At 43.3% G+C, this 16,946-nt stretch overlaps 1 protein-coding gene across 2 annotated transcripts in view; it reads left to right on the top strand.

The window, feature by feature from the left end:
* Positions 1 to 16,946, top strand: part of vwa8 (von Willebrand factor A domain containing 8) — a 414,855-nt gene that overhangs the window by 256,937 nt on the left and 140,972 nt on the right. For both annotated transcript variants that reach the window (XM_078559607.1, XM_078559606.1), the window contains 2 exons: positions 188 to 387; positions 13,530 to 13,643. In XM_078559607.1, the coding sequence (XP_078415733.1) occupies positions 188 to 387; positions 13,530 to 13,643 (314 nt within the window). The remainder of the gene's footprint in view (positions 1 to 187; positions 388 to 13,529; positions 13,644 to 16,946) is intronic.

The raw sequence follows: 16,946 nt of genomic DNA, 5'->3' as shown, positions 1-16,946 counted from the left end.
AGGAAGCAGAGCAAGTCAGAGTTTGAAATCCGTTCCTTTTTTCCAACGATAGGAAGAAAGGAGTCAGGACACATGATATGTGCAGTGAAAAACAAAGCTTGCAGCTGCTAAGTTTGATGAATTTGAGATTTGCGTGCCTGGGCATTTGCAGATTTAGCCCACTGACATAACCATTCATCTCATGCAGGTGAAGCCAAAGACTCCATTTATGTGGCAACATGCAATCCGGTCTCTCTCTACTCGATGAGCGTGCCTGGCAATACCATACACCACGTGGATTTGTATGACATCTTCCCCAGGAATGCTGGTGGGATCTGGCAGCCGTTTGTGACAGTGGCTCCATTGAGTCAACCATTACATGACCAAGTCGTGCTTCACGAGGAGCAGGTATTTGAAGTTGTTGGCCGACTTTTAATAGCCCATCTCTGTGATACAGTGATCATTGTCTATGTTATTCCAGTGGTGTAAACCAGATTTTTAAAAGTTCGCCTCCTAAACTAGTGAGAAATTCATGCTACCTGAGGTAACCTATAGGCTGTACTAGTTTAGTAAATCCTCACTGCATGAATTTAGAAATACAGAAATGTTACAACAAAGGAAAGGTCACTTGACCCAACTAGTCCATCTCAGTGTTTACTCTCCACCTAACTAAATACTCCTCATAGTGTCACAGTATCTTTACAGTGCAGAAGGAGGTTATTCAGCCCATCAAGTCTGCATTGGCTCTCTGGAAGAGTATTCCACCTCGTCCCACTCCCCTGCCTTATCCCAACATTGCACATTCTCTCTTTTCAGGTAGCAATCCAATTCCCTTTTGAATACCTCGATTGAACCTGCCTCCACCACCCTTTCAGGAAGTTTGTTCCAGACTCCAACCACCCTCTGGGTGAAAAAAATTTTCCTCACATCACAATTACTCCTTTTGTCAATTATTTTGAATCTGTGCTCTCTAGTTCTTGATGTTCTCTTGAGTGGGAACAATTTCTCACTATTTACCCTGTCCATACCCCTCGGGATCTTGAATATCTCTATCAAGTCTCCTCTCAGCCTTCTTTTCTCCAAGGATAACAGTCCCAATCTCTCCAATCTATCCTAGTAGCTACAGTTCTTCATCCCAGGAAATGTTTTTGTGAATCTCCTCTGTACTCTCTCCAATGCCTTCACATCCTTCCTCAAGTATGGCGCCCAGAACTGGACTCGGTACTCCAGAAGAGGCCTAACTAGTGTCTCATACAAATTCAACATGACCTTCTTATCCTTGTACTCAAAGCCCCTATTAATAAAGCCTAAGATACTATATGCTTTATTAACTGCTCTCTCAACATGCCCTGCCCTCTTCAATGGCCTAATGTATGTATATACCACGGTCCCCCTGTTCCTGCACCTCCTTTAGAAGCTCTCCCTTTATTTTATGCTGTCTCACCATATCTTTCCTGCCAAAACAATCACTTCACACTTCTCTACATTGGATGTCATCTGCCACCAACATGTCTATGCCCTTTTGAAGTTCAAGACTATCCCCATCACGGTTGACAACATTTCCAATCTTCGTATCATCTGTAAATTTTGAAATCATGCTGTGCACACCACAGTCTAGGTCACTAATATATATGGGAAAGAACAAGGGTCCCAACACTGACCCCTGAGGAACTCCACTACAAACCTCCTGACAATCTGAAAGACAACCATTTATCACTACTGTCTGTTTCCTGTCACTAAACCATTTCTTATCGCATTTATCCACTTGTCCTTCATTCACCTATCCAATTTCATCCTGAATGGTGACATCATTTTTGCCTTAGCCACTAACCCCCAAAGTGAACTTCACAGCCTCACAATTCAATGTGAAGATGTTTCTCCTGCTCCCTGTATCCTTTATCTAAGGCCCCTTGTTCTTGATCCATCAACTATTAAACACAGTCTTTTACCCTGCCCTATCCTTTCATAGTTGTAAAATCATCTATCATATTGCTTTATCGTCTGCATTGTTCCAAAGGAAACAGTCCTGGTTCTACTAATCTGTCTTTGTAGTTGTATTTGTTCGTGCCAAGCAACACCGCTATTAACATGATGCACTCTCTCTAAACCCATTAAACTCACAATATCTTTCAGATAGTGTGAAGCCCACAGCACACTAACTGAGGTCTTTTAAAGTTTTATATATACTTATCATTATCTCTTGGTTTTTATGTTCTATACCTCTTAAAATAAAAGTTAGAATTCTACTGGTTTCTTTTAAAACAGCGTTATCAACCTAGATAGCTGTGTTTATTGACTTGTGGACCTGATCTCCCAAATCCTTCTGCTTTTCCACAGATTTGACTCTACTTCCATTCATAGTATCATTGCTGCTGCTATTTACTTAGAAAAGTCACTCACATCACACTTATATTGAATTCATCTGATAATTCCTAGCCTATCCCGCTATCCAGTTAATATCCCTTTGCACATTCCTTGAGTTTTACTTTGATATCATCTGTAAATTTGCACAACAATTGATCTAAGCTTATGTCCAAATCATTTATATACACAGTCAACAGAACTGGTGTCAGAACTAAACCCTATGGGAGACTTATTTCCAACCATTCTGAAAAACTGCACCTAGTTTACTCTCTGTTTTCTCCTCTAACCAATTTGCAATCCATTTGCTGGCACTGTGTGTCGATACTGGAGGGGCTGAATGTTTAAAGTGGTGGATGGGGTGCTGGTCAAGCTGTCTACTTTGTCCTGGATGGTGTCAAGCTTCATGAACATTGTTGGAGTTGCACTCCTCCAGTCAATTTGGGAGTATCAGACTCCTGACTTGTACTTTGTCGATGACGGATAGAATTTGGGGAGTCAGCAAGTAAGTTACTTGCCACAGAAATCCCAGCTTCTGACCTGCTCTTGTAGCCACAGTATTTATATGGTTTGTCCAGTTTGGATTCTCGTCAATGGTAACCCCCCACCGGATGTTGATAATGGGGAATTCAGTGATGGTAATGCCATTGAATGTCAAGCAGAGATGGTTAGATTCTCTCTTGTTGGAGATGGTAATTACCTGGCACTTGTGTGGCACGAATGGTAATTGCCACTTATCAGCCCAAGCTTGAATGTTGTCCAGGTCTAGCTGCATATGGACACGGACTGCTTCAATATCTGAAGAGTTAAGAATGGTGCTGAATATTGTGAACCACTCACGTTATGCTGGAGAGAAGGTCAGTGACAAAACAGCTGGAAATGATTGGACCAAAGAGACAGCCCTGAAGAGGTCCTCCAACAACCACAGCCACTTTCCTTTGTGCTAGGCATGACTCCAACAAGTAGACTGATTTCCCCCCTGATTCCCATTGACTTTAGTTTTTCTTGAACTCCTTGATGCCACACTCAGTCAAATGCTGCCTTGATGTCAAGGGCAGTCACTCTCGCCTCACCTCTGGAGTTCAGCTCTTTGGTCCATGTTGGAACAAGGCTGTAATGAGGTAAGGAGCTGAGTGGCCTGGCAGAACCCAAACTGAGCGTCAGTGAGCAGTTTATTGCTGATTAAGTGCCGCTTGATAGCACTGTTGACGACCCCTTGTATCACTTTGCTGATGATCAAGAGTAGACTGATGAGGTGATAATTGGCCAGGTTGGATTTGTCCTGCTTTTTGCGGACAGGACGTACCTAGGCTGACGACCTCCGGTGAAGGCTGAGATGGATTATCCACTTGGCACTTCTGGCTGAAGATGGTTGCAAATGCTTCAGTCTTGTTTTTTGCCCTGCGTATGGGGCTTCACCAGCATTGAGGATGGTGATGTCCTTGGGGCCTCCTCTTGCCATCAATTGTTTGATTGTCCACCACCGCCCAGGACTGTATGTACCACACTGCAGGGCTTTGTCTGACCTGTTGGTTGGTTGTGGGATTGATTAGCTGATTTCTGATGAAAGGCCATCGACCTGAAACATTAGAAAAGATTGCCAGACCTGCTGAGTTTTTCCAGGTATTTCTGTGTTGCTAGACCAGCTGAGTTTTTCCAGGTATTTCTGTGTTTGTCCTGAAACATTAACTCTGTTTCTCTCCACAGATGCTGCCTAACCTGCTGAGTAATTTCAGCATTTTTTGATTTAATTTGAAATATTTTGCTGTCTATCTTGCCCCCATACCCTTCCCTAAAGTCAGAACTCAGTGTTCTGCTCCAGTGTAAACATTCCTAGCTCCCACAGCTTCTCTTCATAAATTGACAGCTCGGATTAGGTGCTGGAACTAATGGTAGAAATTCTGTTGGCTGACACAGAGTGAGTGGAAAACCAGGCTGATTTGCTCAAGCATTGATTTTGTGAAGGAGGTTTGTGTCAGCTCCATGATGCAAGTTTTATTTCAATATTGATTTGGAGATGGTGAGGCCTTACCCTTTGCTGCTCCAGAAATTCCAATGAGTTGTGGCTTGGTGCCATGTGAGTGCTGTATGCCTTTAAAAGTAGGAGCAAAGAAGCTTCTTGCCTTGAGAACAGCTTCTTAAGTGTCCTGTCTGAGTTTCTGATGAGGGGTTGTCCTGGTTTATTCTGTTTCTATTTTAAGTTTTCTGAGATTGCATCATCGGCTGCATTCTTGGGATCAGATGTTTTTTGTTCTCTCTGCCATTTAGTTTAGCTTTAATGCTGAAACCAAACAGTTCAAAGCCCTCCAGCCTGATGCAGACTGTTCTTCCTAACCCTCTTGACATTAACCATCTGCGACTCTATCCCATCACAAAGGCACAACAGAAATACACCAGTGTCAAACCTCGCCACCAACATGAAGGGCAGGTGCCACATCAAGAGGCTGCGCCAGAAAACCCCTCTCCCAAATCCCAACATTCCCACTACATTTAAGTGAGGGCACAACATGAAACCAGGGGACGCTTCCCCTGGCTGCTGGCAAAGCGACACTCTAGTGATTGGAGTGGAATCTCAGCCCTCTCATTGCTCGTCACTGCACTCTCTCGAAGGTTGAAGAGGTACTCAATGTAACAAGTAACCAGCATTGGACACAATACTGCAAGGTGGGGCCCCAGAGCTCAGACATGTACAGTACTCTCTAACTCAGCTGGGTGCGGATTACTCTGCATCCCTTTCCCCAGTCCACATACTGACCACATTTACTGAATCCAAAATCGGCTGCTGCATCTTCAACCCAGAGCAGAAAATTTGACTGTGTGTAACAAATAGAGCCAAGTAAATATAAGCGCAGGATTTTAAGGCATTCAAGGCTAAACTCTTACTCTCCTAGTCAAGTACATACATAAACAAAACCCTTGCATTGTGCCCTTATCTAAATGTACCTGAAAACTGACACCAAAGTTGAATCCTGCCTTTTCGGGGTCATCAGATGTCAAATTCCACAGAGCATGTGAAGCTCCCATCAATGTAAACTACCGAGATGCTTTAAGGCTAGGATCAGAACATTACATTTTATTTAAATTTGATCTTGGGGGGCATGGACAACAGCGTCAAGGTAGTATTGCTCTGAGGGCAGTAAGCATCAACCATGAAGGGTGGGACTAGAATACCTGCAGGCAGAATGTTACTGAAGTTAGGTTTTAATGACAAAATGGAAGCTTTCATGGGTTTTTTGTGTTTAAGATAGCAGTGCTTCCTCAGTGATTTCTCATTGTAGATATTTATTGAACTCTTCTCAAGATGTCTGCTAAAAAGACTGCCTCATGGCAGAGGTCACCTGACTATGGAAAGCCAGATGGGACATGTAGAAGTGAGTGCATTTCAAACCCAAACACCCCCCTTTTCATACCAAACAAAGATACAAACAACCCCCTTTTCCTACTGAACAAAAGACAAATTTGCATACACAATCATGTGTAAATGTGAGTTACCCAAGTTACCCACTGTACACACACTGTTCTCAAGCAATAACAACTATTTGTTCTACTTGTCCATCTCTGCACCTAATTGCATACATAGCCTTTAAATTGAGCAGGTCTCTTAATGGTACGTGTGCACGTTGTCATTGGTTGTTCGTCTGGATGATGTTCCTTGTTTGTAGAGTGTCTTTCCCATGGCACTTGTTGCCATGGTAACTGTTGTTGCTCCATTGCTGTTGTTGGGGACTCATGGACCTCGGGGATTGATGGTAGTTCTGTACTCAGTACAGCTGGTGAGATCCCTTCTTCCTTATTGCCTGATTGCTGGGAAGGAACAGCTTTGTTAGTTGTGCAGATATGCCTGCGGTTGTGTCGGTATATGTGGTCTTTCACTTCCACTGCGCATGATCCAGGTGACAATTTCTCTACACGTGTCCCAAGTTTGCACATGGCCCGACTGCTGCTGAGAGCATTGAAGGTTTGTACCCTGACTGGCTCTCCAGTGCTCAGCTCTGGTAATGGTTTGACAGTCTTGCCAAACTGAAATTTGGCTCTCTGCCATTTCACCTTGATTTTTTCATTCACGCCTGTTACTACTTCTTGTTTCAGTACCTTTTTTTGCCATTGGAAGAGTAGTTTGTGTGCGACGCGACATTAGTCTTTGGACTAGTCTACTTTGCATGCCTTCAGTCGGTGTATTTATCCACTTTAAGTAGACTTGCTCTCACTGAGAGATCTCTTAGGCCCAAGACTATTCGATCTTTAATCCGATCATCTTTTAGTTGCCCGAATTCACATGTTTCTGCAAGCTGTGTTACTGCAGTCACATACCGTTCAATGGTTTCATTTGCACCTTGGCCTCCAGTGTTGAATGTTTAGCATTCATACGTAACATTCACCTGGGGTTCAAAGCGTTCATTCAAGGTGTTCAAAATCTCTGCCAACTTTTTTCTTTATTCATTGGATAGATTTAGAGTGGTATACACTTTGTAGCAGTCCTTTCCCAGCAGTGTTCAAAGTATGGCTACTCTTATTGGCTCTGGCTTGTTAATTAAACCTGTTGCAAGTTTGTAGTTTTGTCATTCGAAGCCACATATTGCTTTTCATTTCCTCAGGAGCTGGGAGGGGGATGGGACATGTAGAATTGATTGCATTTCAAACCCAAACAATGGACATGCTCTGGTATTGGCTCACAAATGACCAGCTTCTTATTGAATTCAATTTAACAATTTCTCCTGATTGGACTGAACTGACAATGTCCGAGTTGCTAGTGCAGGGCCATAATCGCTAAGCTACTCCACTCCGTATTCCAGACTGGGACCAGTGAGTGTACTTTAGCAATGAACTTACAATTTTATCATTATACCTTCACACTGTTACAGGTCTGTGTAGGTTAGGATATAGGAAGGCGGATTGTACATTAGTGTAATGTATTACATTTTGGTAAGAGAAATATGAAAGTTATGGGGCTGAGGAATAAAGGGGTTCTTGGAGTAAAAATATGCAAAACACTAAAAGTAGCATCACAAATCAATAAGGCCATAAAAAAGCAAAGCAGGCAATAGGGTTTATTTGATGACCATTTTGTAACCTTTACCCTCTGTTATGGTGTTTGAAAATGAGACAGGTTATGATGTAACTGAACTGGGCTATACTTTAAGCCTTCTCAGTAGTTTTGCCTCAGAGGCTGGAGGATGGATTTTCAAAGAGCCCTGTTACTCATGTTAAAGGTGCATTCAGACGGAGAAAATCACATGCTCTCCTACATATATACTACTTAGTTTGGAAGTGTGGGATACTTTTAACTTTTGTTAGACTATCTCATTGAATTTTTCAATAATTTTACCTATCTGATTTCATCAAATAACTAGAATAAGGTGGCTAACTGATGGAGATGAAGAATACCAATCAGCAGACCAGCTTAATTATAAACGTTTAGTGGGGGGGGGTGGTGGTTGGAAGTGGCCGGTCACGTGACTGATGCAAGCCTGCGGAATTGAAATTTTAAAAAAAAATTTGTTCCAACTATTGACTAATCAAATAAAGTTTGGGAAGATTGCAGTGTTGGGATATAGATCGGTTGGTGAGTGTTTTGATTTTCTTTTTGGGTTTTTGAGTTCGAAGAGACTGGATGCCCCCATGGAGACGCTGTGTCATTACAAAGTTCCCTTTATCCCAGACCAATTCATCGATGGAGGTAGCGAATTGGAGTCAGCTACTGTCCCAGGTTAAGCTCTCTTGGCTGAAAGACCGCTGGAACCCTTCAGCTCAAGTCTACTTGTCCCGGGATATCCCGGTGTGCTGACATCATCCTGATTTGCTGCCTGATTTCCAGTGTCGAGGAAGTACACAGCTCGTTACCATGGAGACTGTCTGTGCTCAGGAGCAAGTTGGGCTGAGGCCAGGACCAGCTGGTGAGAGGGAATCATCAACATTTATGGAACAGCAGCACATTCCAGGGGCCAAGTCCCTGTGGATATGGGCGTTGTTGGTGACCCCAAATAAAAATACTGGACATAAAGACGCCAGGTACTGGACAAGGGTCAGAGAGGCTAAAGACTGGACAAATGGCTACCCTAAACAAGAAGGATTGTTGACGGGGTGAGATGAAGTAGGGTGAGAGGAGGCTCATTTGGAACATGAGCACCAGCATAGACCAGTTGGGCTGAATGACATCTTTCTATGCTGTGTATGTAATTCGGTGGATTTTCCAGTTTGGCAGAATTTTGTTGCACTTTGGGGTCTGAAAGTTCACAGAGCTACATCATCAATGCATGGCACAATGCAGTATGAACAGAAAGGAACGTTCAATCACCACATCAGGCCAAGAGGTGCACTACTTCAGGGTGCAGGCTTCATTGAAATAATATTTCCAGAGGAAAGTCTGGACTCTCTCAGAATCCCTGCCACTTTGTGCCATTAACACAGACAGATTCTGATGTTTGATTCCAATCAAAGCTTGAACAGAGGGTAGGGCTGTCAGTGCACCAGCTCCCCTCTTCAAGGTTAAATCCAACTCTGCTAAGGTTTTTCTTATTCTCTGTGCGAGTTAATTTTTGACGTGAAGGTCTGTGGGATTCTGTGTACTTTCACTTAATGCAGAGTGGAGTGGCCTTTTGGAAATATTTGTTTGGGGAACATGACTTGCCCCACCCAAAGCAGTCTGTCACCTCACCAGGCCAAAGCAATTTGACCCATACTATGGACATTTGTTTAAACTTATCCCCCTGCTCTGCTCAAGACGGAGGATGCAGAGAAAATGGACCAACAAGATAGGGCAGCTGCAAATGTGTAAGTTGGCACCATTCATTGAGCACAACATGCTCATGGTCTGCGATAATCCAAACCCATTTTCTGCAGAAACGATTCTGGATTAGGTTCTCCCTGGATTGGAGCACCAACACAATTTAACCCCCAGCCACCATCACTGAGCAACCAGACATACACTGCACCACCAGACATACACTGCACCATAAAGGCCAATACTCATCCAGCCATTGCCCTTTCAGCCAAGCCCAGGTTTTATGTCCTGCTGTCTATTTTTGGTTTCTCTGCTACTTCCTTTTAGTGACATTAGAGAAAGGAAAGTACCTGCATTTGTGTAACACTTTTCTTGAACTCAGGATACCCTAAAGCACTATACAACTGATGAAGTAGGCTCTTTTGAAGTGTAGTCTCTGTTGTAATGCAATAAGTATCTCCTGATACCTAATGTGACTCACCTTCAGAATGTCACCCCAATGAGAGGAGTGGCTGGCAATTGGATGTTCTTGAGGGGTTCTGAGGGCTTCTCTTTTGGCAAAGTCATCAGCAAGCCCCTGAAAGCATATCACTGTCACTTACCATTTCAACTCACCACCCTGCTCTCACGCCCACATGTCCATCCTTGGCCTGCTGCAATGTTCCAGTGAAGCCCAATGCAATCTGGAGGAACACGATTAGGCACTTTACAGCCTCCCGGACTTAACATTGAGTTCAACAACTTCAGACCATGGACTCCCTCCTCCATTGTGACCCCTTTTTAAATCCAATTTTTATTTATTTATTTATTTATTTTTAAAATGTTATTTATTTATTTGTTCATTTTTAAAAATCCTTTTTCACCAAACCCCCCCCCCAGCCCACAGGGCCATCTGCCATTTGTTTTTATATTGTGCTTTCACAGAGGATTGACCTTTGTTCTGCTATTAACGCCTTCTGCTTTATGCCATTATTAGCACCTTCTTTACTTTTTACCACTACCGTTAACATTCCCTTTGCCTTGTGCCCATTACATCTTTATCAATCACTCCTTAGCTGTCATCTATCCCTGACCTTCTATCTTGCTCCACATGCTCCACTCCCTCTTAAACAGTATAAAATCCATCACATCACATTTCTACTTCTCTTTAGCTCTGAAGAAGAGTCATATGGACTTGAAATGTTAACTCTGTTTCTCTCTCCACAGATGCTGCCAGACCTGCTGAGTTTTACCAGTATTTTCTGCTTTTATTTCACTATCTGGAGATTCAGAGGGAGCTAGAGGGGGTCCCTTAAGTTTTCATCTTCCCTCTTTTGTCACCATGTTCTTCAGCATCCAATGAGAAGACAAGGATGAGTGACCTGAGGTCTCGTAGAGCTGGGCAACTGGGGCACTCAGCTGCTTAGATTAGGCTGAAAGGATAAAAAGTATACATAAGGGCAGGCTCAGGGGTCTGAATAACCCAGTCCTGCTCCTACATTCCTGTGTTCGTATGTTCTGACAAAATCACCAAAGTTGATTGTATAAATTAAGGTTAAGCGTGTACAGGTTGGGTGGTGGTGTTTTGGGGGGTGGGGTATGTGGTGGGGGGCAGACATTCATTGGATAATTACTTGCCCCAATATTAAGAGACACTTATGTTCGTGGCCGGGTGTCCCTAGACAGGGAGCATGCAGTGTCCATGGCACCCTTGAGGCCTCCTGCGACCAGTGGGCACCGCGGGGGCTGGAGTGCATCGTCAGCCCTGGGAAAACCATTTTCATTCAATTAGATAAGTTTCTTTTGAAGTTTTATTTTTGTTACAGTGCCCCATCAGGGTCTGTTACCCGCTTTATTAGTTTATTTTATTGATTTACATTGTTTCAAAAGACCATTTAAAGAGACACTAACTTGTTAGGATGGCCGAGTGGGCTAAGGCACCAGACTCAAGGACTTAGTTCTTCCCCATTGTGGGGTTGGTGTTTTGGCCTCTGACTGGAGGCGTGGGTTTGAATCCACTTCTGACATGCGCTTTGAATGGGAGAAGTAATGATGAAGTAGGGTGACCAACTGGGGTGTTCTCAGTGTTGTATGTGCCACAGGTCTGGCCTATTCTCTCTCCTGTGCTGTGATGGTCATTTGAGCCATCTTCTAATTTATCTAGAGGTCAGATATTTATAAAGAGACACTATGCTCCTGATCTTTGGCCACCCAGTGTGGCGGGGTGGGGAGGCAGGCAGGGCAGAGGACCTCTGTTAGCCTGCTCCTGGGCATGGTCAATGTGGCCGTTAACAGGTCCAGGCAGCGGGTGGTTGAGGAGGTCACTCAGCCCGACTGTCTGACTCCCTTTTGTGGTTACTTCCGTGCCTGGGTGTCCTTGGAAAGGGACTGCGCAGTGTCTGGTGGTACAAAGCTTGAGGCTTTCTGCGACTGGTCAGCACTGCAGGGGCTGGAGTATATCATCAGCCCCAGGAATGTTCTTTTAATTTAATCTGGATAAATTTCCTTTCAAGTTTTTTTTGCTACAGCCCCTTTAAAGGGGTTGTTAATTAGTTAATTTGTTTAATGAGTTATTTATTATGCTCAAATGAGTATAAAAGGATAATCAAAATGTGATTTTAATTTAGTTCGCTAAGTTTCTGTTAACATTTTTTGATTTTTGTTACAGTGCCCCTTTAAGGGGCTGTCAATCAGTTAACTGATTAATTTGTTTCATTGATATACTCAAAAGAGTATGAAGAGACACTTATTGACACTGGTGGTGGGTTGCAGAGTTTGTAATGTTTTACTTTGTGAATAAATCTAAAACTGAGCAAAGATTGACTTTTGGCCTCCTCCTTCACCAACTGGCTGTAAGTTTAATAAGCAACAGGCAAGGAGTGTTTAAAGATTAGAAATCACTGATGTGAAGATGAAAGTATATCTGCTGTGTGGTACAGACATGGCACTGAAAACCATTCCACACAGAGCTCAATAGTGAACCTGGACGAACATCTTGAACTTCCTTGTTTGGGACTTCAGAGACTGCAGTTGCCTGCTCCACCACCTCTTCTTGTATGGCCGTTATTTCTGAGGAGGTAGCCCCTCATATTCCTTGCCTGGATCTCCTTCAGTGCTCCCCTCTCCCTAAAGGGAATTGTCACTTGCACCAATTTTGTACTTCAAAAGCCAGTGTCTAAACCCAGCCTGTTCCAGCCCCATGAGAAGCATTGCTGCAGGCTGCTGAATCTGCACCAGCTTTGTTCCAGGGATTCCCCAATCCCCTTCCACAGCCCAGCCTCTGCACTTCCAGTGAGCCAGGCAAAGTGCACTGAGGCTCCAACTCATGAGGAGACCTGTAGGGTAGCATGCCAGAGACCTCGGGCTTTGCATAGCTCAGCAGGAAAAGTGTAGCAGATTGACAGATAGAACTTTGCAGCATGTTAGGCCTGATGCGTACTGCTGTGTAACACGGAACTTTGATAGTTTTCTGCAGGTGGATAATCTTATGGATTTATAGATAGTGTACATAGCACGAAGGTTGACCATCAGTTTATGCCTGGCATGCTGCTTTGCTGATCTCTGGGAAAGCTATGGTGTATCGCTGCAATAGGTGACTCTATTTGTACCTATCCATGGAGCAACTCCTCTTGCTCATCCCTTTACAATTCCTGCCTTCATACTTTTCTTGGCAGGCACAATTCTTGGAAAGGCCACCATGATACACATACACGGCCAATCAAGTAGTTGCTTCCTTCTAAAGCCTTGGTCCAGCCCTTTAACAGCTACCTCAGGACACAATATTCCACTGCTCTGTCTGCCCAATAGTTGGCAAGGGCCACCTCCTAGTCAGGCATTCAATGTGCACGCCTAACGAGTGCTTTCTTCTGAAGGTAGTATGAGGTAGGCTTCCTGTTTCTGGTGGGTGTGAACCTGAAGCCTAAGCCTGAACACTGGGACCAGAAGACCTACCCTTAAAGTCAAAAAAAAAACAGATGCTGGTGAGCAATTTTAAGACAGGAGTTCATACCATTGAGTATTTCAAGTGGTTTGGAGGCAAATATATACCAGAACTAAAAGGTTATTCTTTCAGGAACGGCTGAACATGCTGAGACATTTTTCTCTGAAAAAGAGAAGGCTAAGGGTGATTTGGAATGAAGTCTTTAAGGTTATGAAATAGTTTGATAGGGTAGATGTAGGGAACATGTTTCCAGTTGTGGGGAGATCAAAACTGGGCATCATAAACACATGAATAAATCCATTAGAGAATTCAGGAGAAACTTCTCTACCCAGAGAATGTGGAACTCGCTACCACGGGATGGTTGAGACAATTAGTATCGATGAATTTAAGGAGAAGCTAGATACGTACCTCGGGGAGAAAGGAATAGGACATGTTGTTAGGATGAAGTTGGGTGAGAGGAGCATAAACACCAGAATGAACGTGTTGGGCTGAATGGTCTGTTCCTGAATTGTAAATTCTATGTAATATGCTTTTGTTTTTCTTTCACAGAGTAACGTGATCTTGCTATTGAACTTGACCAATGGTGCAGTCAGTCGTATCATCTCTGGAAAAGAACAGCAACATCCCAAGAAAACACAATGGTGGGCGAATAGAGAAGACCAGGTCAGAATCTCAGCTTGTACACCACATGATTTTGCATCTTTATGTGGTTTTTCAAACTCCTTGAACTATGGATTGAGGAAAACTGATTTTCAAACTGTGTTGTGTAATGAATACACTTTACCCAGGATGTTGTAATGTGGGAAAATTCAGCAATACCACCCTCCTCTTAACAATCACAGACAAAGGCTATCTCTGGCCATGCCCTTGTATCATTCCCTGTCCACGTTCCCCTCTGAACCCTACTTGTTTCTGTATCTTTCCTTGAAAAAACTATTCCGCAATTTATTTATTTACAACTGCGTTTTCAAAATCTCAACTTTCCAGCCACAGGCTCAGCTGAGCATGACATTTCTGCAGCTACTGACCTGCTCATCCATACTCTCACCTCCAGCTTCAATGCTGTAGTCCCCAGTCTCACCCTGACTCCTCCCCTGGTACAGCCTCATCACCGCTCCCTTAACTCCAAGGGATACAGACTTGAAAAGTTTTTTCTTTTCATTCATTCATGGGATGTGGGCATCATTGACAAGGCCAGAAATCTATTGCCCTTGAGATAGTGGTGGTGAGCTGCCTTGGTGAACCACTGCAGCCCATGTGGTGAAGCTTGTGGTGGGTTGATACCAGTGAGTATCACATGGCTGCATATTCATGTGCAGGCCACCTTTGTCACTAAGATTGAGACCATCCAATCAGCTGCCTCTGCCATTTCCCACCCTTCCCCTTGCCCATGGGGCCAAACTGCCTCTAATGCTCCCCACTTGCCCCAACTCTGAATTCATGTCCTTCTCTAGTTTCTCACTTATCTCCCTTCCTGCCCTCATTGAACTCATCCTGTTCATGAGACTCACCTGCTGCTCTCTTGGTCTTATTCCCACTAAACCGCTGACTAACTTTCCTTTCCTGGCTCCCTATTAGTCAATGTTATTAACAGTAATCTCTCCAGGCACTGTTGCCCTCTCCTTCAAATCTTCCTTCAACATTTCTCTCCTCAAAAAAACAATTCTTGTCCTTTCCATCCTTGCAAACTGCATCACTCCATGGACCCCACCCCATCTCCAATCTCCCTTTCCTTTTCACCAGCTTTGTTTAGACGATACAAACATAAGAAATAGGAGCAGAAGTAGACCATTCGGCCCCCTGAGCCTGCTCCACCATTCAATAAAATCATGGCTGATCTGTTTGTGTTTCGAGTTCCACATTCCTATCTACCCCTGATAACTTTTGATTCCCTTGCCTAACAAGAATCTTTCTACCTCTGACTTAAAAATATTCAGTGACTCTGCATCCATCACCATCTGAGGCAGAGAGTTCCAAAGTTGCACAACCCCCAGAGAGAAAAAAGTTCTCCTCATCTCTGTCCTACAAGAACGACCCCTAATTTTAAAACAGTGCTCCCCAGTTCTGGTCTCACCCACGAGAGGAAACATCCTTTCCACGTCCATATTGTCAAGACCATTCAGGATCTTATATTCTTCAATCAAGTCACCCCTCACTGTTCTAAGCTCCAGTGGAAACAAGCCCAGCCTGTCCAACCTATCATCATAAGACAACCCGCTCATTCCATAATTGAGAAACTTCCTCTAAACTGCCTCCAACGCATTTACATCCTTCTTTAAATAAGGAGACCAAACATGCACATATTATTCAAGATGCGGTCTCACCAATGCCCTGTATAACTGAAGCATAACATCCTTACTTTTATAGAGAGAGAAGCAGAGTTAATGTTTCGAGTCCTTATGACCCCACTTCTTCATATGGACTCGAAACGTTAACTCTATTTCTCTCTCCACAGATGCTGCTAGACCTGCTGAGTTTTTCCAGCATTTTCTGTTTTTGTTTAAGACTTCCAGCATCTGCAGTATTTTGCTTTTATCCTTTTATGTTCAATCCCTCTCGTAATAAAGGATATCATTCCATTAGCCTTCTTGATTACATGCTGTACCTACATACTAACCTTTTGTGACTCATGCACAAGAATACCTAGATCCCTCTGCGCCTTGGAATTCTGCAGTCGTTCTCCATTTAAGTAATGCTCTGCTTTTTTATTCTTCCTGCCAAAGTGAACAACTTCACATTTTCCCACATTATACTCCATCTGCCAGATTTTTGCCCGCTCACTCAACTTATCTATATCCATTTGCAAACTCCTTATGCCTTCTTCACAACATACTTTCCTACCTATCTTTGTGTCACCTGCAAATTTAACTACCATGGTCTTCATTCCCCTCATCTAAGTCATTGATGTAAATTGTAAGAAGTTGTGGCCCCAGTACAGACCCCTGTAGGACTCTACTCGTCACGTCCTGCCAATTAGACAAAGACCCATTTATGCATGTTCTCTGTTTTCTATCAGCCAGCCTATCTTCTATCCAAGCTAATATGTTACCACCTACACCATGAGCTTTTAATTTCCACAATAACCTTTGATGTGACACCTTATCAAATGCTTTCTGGAAATCCAAGTTACAATATGTCTACAGGCTCCCCTCTACCCACAGCACATGGTACACCTTCAAAGAACTCTAATAAACTGGTCAAACATGATTTCCCTTTCATAAAACCATGCTGACTCTTCCCGATTGCCTTGAATTTTTCTAGGCACCCAGGTATAACCTCTTTAATAATCGACTCTAACACCTTCCCCACGGCAGATGTAAAGCTAAATGACCTATAGTTTCCTGTTTTCTGTCTGTCTCCCTTCTTGAATAGAAGGGCTATATTTGCTAATTTCCAGTCTGATGGAACCTTTCCAGAATCACTAAGGGAGTACCTCATAGGTGTGAGACAGTAAACTTTTCTTTAAGGAAAACAATGAATTGATCATGTATAAGAGATAAATGTAAGGTTATCGTTATGTTTACTGTTAAATTGAACCTTTATGACATTTGGCACTTTGGATTGCATTGTGGATTAACAACAGCTTCTCAGTATTCATTGTCTGTATGTTATTGATATTGAAATCGCCTGAATGATTTGCATATTTGACTGCGAGAAGAGCCTCCAACCATATGTCTGCACTATCACTAAGACCACCAATTTCCAGTATCGTAACATCGTTCAATTCTTAGCTCATCTGCTGCTGAAGCCCTCAATAAATACTTGTGTTACCTCTTAAGCCTGACTATTCCAAATAATCCAACACACTCCCGCATTCTTCCCTCTGTAAACTTGTTGCTTGTGTCCCAACTCTCATCACACCCCATTCCCCTATGACACCTGTGCTTGCTGACCTACATTGACTTCTGGTTAAGCAACATCTTGATTTCAAAATTTTCATCCTTGTTTTCAAATCCCTCTATGGCC

The sequence above is a fragment of the Cetorhinus maximus genome, chromosome 16 (assembly GCF_964194155.1).
Source record: "Cetorhinus maximus chromosome 16, sCetMax3.hap1.1, whole genome shotgun sequence".
NCBI lineage: Eukaryota > Metazoa > Chordata > Chondrichthyes > Lamniformes > Cetorhinidae > Cetorhinus > Cetorhinus maximus.
This window is presented reverse-complemented; position numbering and strand designations above follow the sequence as displayed.